The 4,231-nt window shown below is 53.3% G+C and overlaps 1 protein-coding gene across 2 annotated transcripts; it reads left to right on the top strand.

The window, feature by feature from the left end:
• The first annotated feature begins 2,481 nt into the window (after positions 1-2,481).
• Positions 2,482-3,534, top strand: LOC115895830 (putative ankyrin repeat domain-containing protein 20A5). Of its 2 annotated transcripts, XM_030926424.1 has the most exons (3): positions 2,536-2,763; positions 3,021-3,135; positions 3,298-3,477. In XM_030926424.1, exons 1-3 carry the CDS (start codon positions 2,561-2,563, stop codon positions 3,475-3,477), a joined length of 498 nt encoding a protein of 165 aa, XP_030782284.1. In that variant the 5' UTR covers positions 2,536-2,560. The 2 variants fall into 2 exon arrangements, with proteins under 2 accessions (XP_030782285.1, XP_030782284.1); XM_030926425.1 differs by lacking the exon at positions 3,021-3,135 and having other exon boundaries at positions 2,482-2,763; positions 3,298-3,534.
• The last annotated feature ends 697 nt before the right edge of the window (positions 3,535-4,231 follow it).

Here is a 4,231-nt window from a genome sequence, read left to right as displayed (position 1 = left end):
ACACAGACACACACCCACACACACACAAACTTAAGCTGGGCGTGGTGGCGGGGTGCTCTGTTAGTCCCAGCTACTCCGGAGGCTGAAGGCAGGAGCATGGCGTATGAACCGGGAGGCGGAGCTTGCAAGTGAGCTCAGAGATTCCAGGCCACCAGGCACTCCAGCCTGGGTGAGCAGAGCGAGACTCCGTTCTAAAAAGAAAATAGACAAAAACACCACACCCCCCCCCCCCAAACCGTAGCCATGGCGAGGTGGCCGGGCGGCCTGTATTCCCGAAGTACTCGGTGAGGCTGAGGCAGGAGGAATGGCGAGAACCCGGGAGACGGAGGTTGCAATGAGCTGAGATCCGGCCACAGCACCTCCAGGCCGGGTTGACAGAGCGAGACTCCGTCTCCAAACACACACACACACCACACACACACTCACTCACACCACACACAACACACACACCACTACACAACTAGCCTGGCGAGGTGGCTGGCGCCTGTAGTCCCAGCTACTCGGGGAGGCTGAGGCAGGAGAATGGCGTGAGACCCGGGAGGCGGAGTTGCAGTGAGCTGAGATCCAGCCACAGCACTCCAGCCTGGGTGACAGAGTGAGACTCCGTCTCAAAAAATAACAGTAAAAAACAATAAAACCACAAAAAACTAGCCGGGCGAGTGGCATGTGCCCGCAGTCCCAGCTAACTCGGGAGGCTGAGGCAGGAGAAAGGCGGGAACCCGGGAGGCGGAGCTTGCAATGAGCTAAGATCCGGCTACAGCACTCCAGCCTGGGTGACAGAGGCAGACTCCGTCTCAACAGAAAACACACACACACACCACAACACACACACACACATAAACTGCTGGGCTGGTGGCGGCGCCTGTAGTCCAGCTACTCCGGAGGCTGAAGCAGGAGAATGTGCATGAACCCGGGAGGCGGAGCTTGCAATGAGCTGAGATCCGGCCACAGCACTCCATCCTGGGTGACAGAGCGAGACTCCGTCTCAAAAGAAAACACACACACACACACACACACACACACACACACACAAAACTAGCTGGGGCGGTGGCGGGCGCCTGTAGTCCCAGCTACTCGGAGGCTGAGGCAGGAGAATGGCGTGAACCCGGGAGGCGGAGCTTGCAGTGAGCTGAGATCCAGCCACAGCACTCCAGCCTGGGTGACAGAGCGAGACTCCGTCAAAAAAAAAACAAACACACACACACACACACACACAAAACTAGCCGGGTGAGGTGGCGGGCGCCTGTAGTCCCAGCTACTCGGGGGCTGAGGCAGGAGAATGGCGTGAACCCGGGAGGCGGAGCTTGCAGTGAGCTGAGATCCGGCCACAGCACTCCAGCCTGGGTGACAGAGCAGACTCCGTCTAAAAAAAAAAACACACACACACACACACACACACACACACACACAAAAACTAGCCGGGCGAGGTGGCGGGCGCCTGTAGTCCCAGCTACTCGGGAGGCTGAGGCAGGAGAATGGCGTGAACCCGGGAGGCGGAGCTTGCAGTGAGCTGAGATCCGGCCACAGCACTCCAGCCTGGGCGACAGAGCGAGACTCCGTCTCAAAAAAAAAAGAAAAGAAAGAAGAAAAAAAAAAAGAAAACTGGTGCACGGGCAGCAGGTGACTGGACACCCCAGAGCAGGCCCGCCCCCCAGCAGCGTGGATCCTGAGGCCAGACACCCAGGTGGTAAAGTCAGGCAATCAGCCCGCCAGGAGCAGCTCAGTTTCATCCGTGTGGGTACAGTGTGCCCAGCGCCAGGGCCCAGGATCTAGAGAGATGTCCAAGAGGAGCCAGGTAGGCTGTGCACTTGGCGACCCTGATGCCATCTAAGGGAAGCTCCACCATCCCGCGTCAGTGCCAGATCTGCAGCTGCAAACCGCCCGTGGGGCACTGGCAGCGGTGAGGGCGGGTGGGGAAAGCAGCAACCCCTGACTCTCCATGCCTTTTCCAGTACCGGACACTAGCCACACAGACTCTAGGGCCAGAGCCTCAGCGTGAAGCCAGGCCATCCGCGAAGCCACTCCGGTGGCTGCGGAGTGCCCTTGCCAGCACCCGATCTCCCTTCCCAGGAGAAGCGGGGCAGGCGGCAAGGCCATACTAATCCTCCTTCTCAGGCCCGGCTGGCTGCGCGCCTAGGATCCTGGGGCCGCCCGGGAGAGCCCAGGAGAACCCGCGAGCCCAGTGGCGCCAGCCTGGAGCTGCAGCCCCACCTGTCCGCGAGCGCAGCCAGGGAGCGGCTTCCGGGAGCCGGGCGACAACGGCGGTGCAGGCGCGCGCCCAACGGCTTTACCAGGCTCACTCGGTCTGAGAGGTCGGAGGCTGCGAGTGCCGCTGCTGAAGGCTGTGGTGGACCGGGCTGGATCTGGAATTTTGGAATACCTTATAGATTTGGGATCGGAGACTGGGGTTTGGATCGCGGATTTGGGGTTGGATCGGGACTTGGGGTTGGATTTGGGGCTGGGTCGGCAGGGACGGATCGGGGGTGGTGAAAAGGTGACAGGGAGCTGCCCCTACTCAAGATCCGGTCGGTGGTTGGGGGTCTGAGAAGAAGTCACTACCATGAAGTTGTTCGGCTTCGGGAGCCGCAGGGGCCAGAAGGTCCTGGGCTCCACAGACCACGTCTACACGGGTTCAGGGTACCGAATCCGGGACTCCGAACTGCAGAAGATCCACAGGGCGGCTGTCAAGGGCGACGCCGCGAAAGTGGAGGGCTGCCTGGCGCGCAGGAGCGGAGACCTGGATGCCTTGGACAAACAGCACAGGTAGCGGGGGGCGCTCAGTCCGGGGTGGGAGGGTGTCCCCAGGCCCGGCTTCCCCGCAGCCCCTGGGACGGGGCCTTGGAGGGCGCCGGGCACCCTCCCAGCGGCGAAGCCAAATGGACCCTCAGCTGTTTTCCATCCCTCATAATTCCCTGGCTGGAGCAGTTGGAGAATTTGAGTGATTTAACTCACAAATCACTGTTGTGTGTGTTTTGAGATGTTGCCCTACAGTTTCCTAAAAAGTCCTCTTGCTCTTGTAGAACTGCTCTACATTTGGCCTGTGCCAGTGGCCATGCGAAAGTGGTAACTCTCCTGATTAACAGAAAGTGCCAGATTGATATCTGTGACAAAGAAAACAGGACACCTTTGATACAGGTATATTAGAGCCAACTCTTTTAGCCTGACATGGATTTGATTTACATATATAGAATTAAAATGAATTGATCTCATTTAAATGTAACTAGTTGGTGAAACCTGTGGAATGTGTATTTTGAATTCTTAGAATTTACAATCTGTTTCTTGGTCTAATACGGACAGGCTGTCCATTGCCAGGAAGAGGCTTGTGCCGTTATTTTGCTGGAACATGGTGCCAATCCAAACCTTAAGGATATCTACGGCAACACTGCTCTCCATTATGCTGTGTACAATGAGAGCACCTCACTGGCAGAAAAACTGCTTTCCCATGGTGCAAATATTGAAGCACTGGACAAGGTATAGATCAATCAACTTTCTTTCCAAAATATTTGTTTTAACATTGACATAGGTAAGGGTCAATTTTTTTTATATTTGGACGCTCAACCATTACCTGAATGCAAATGTAAATTATTTTCAAATAACTTAATTGTGTAAGATTTTGTTTTAAATATTGATACTTTTAAAGAAGCATTCAAGGGCACAGCTTTATAAAATGCACTTTGGAAAATATCTGTGAATTTGTTAAAGATAAAACCTTTTCAACTTATTTTCTATGCAGGGTTATTCTTTTTTTCTTAATTAGTGTAAAACAACACAGGAAAGGAAATGTGCCCTGGAAATAGGCTTTATTTTAAAACTCAAACAAAACTAAAGCAACTTACAATAAATGGACATGTTGCTGCTGCTGCTAATTTTCTGAAAAACTGACGTATCATTTCTCAGGGAAAAATGGGAAGGGAAAAGGAGAGCAATCAGAAATACACAGGTCACTTGGAAATTAGGTAATGAAGGAAAATGCGAGGAAGAGTTTTTGTTGTTGTTGTTGTTGTTTTTAGTTTGTTGTTCTTCCAGTTTATGTGTTGAGACAAGGTGCTCTTTAGCTTTGGGTCTAATAATTTTTGGTTTGAAAAAGAGAGTGAGTGAGTTGCAACTTGCCTAGAGATTAATTTTAGGAGGACTCTGAGGAAACCAGATTGGCAGTGAATATGTGGTGATGAAGTGAGAAAAACTTCAGCAGAAGCTGGAACAAATTATTAACTGACTTATTGCCCATCCT

The sequence above is a fragment of the Rhinopithecus roxellana genome, unplaced genomic scaffold (assembly GCF_007565055.1).
Source record: "Rhinopithecus roxellana isolate Shanxi Qingling unplaced genomic scaffold, ASM756505v1 contig290, whole genome shotgun sequence".
NCBI classification, from domain to species: domain Eukaryota; kingdom Metazoa; phylum Chordata; class Mammalia; order Primates; family Cercopithecidae; genus Rhinopithecus; species Rhinopithecus roxellana.
This window is presented reverse-complemented; position numbering and strand designations above follow the sequence as displayed.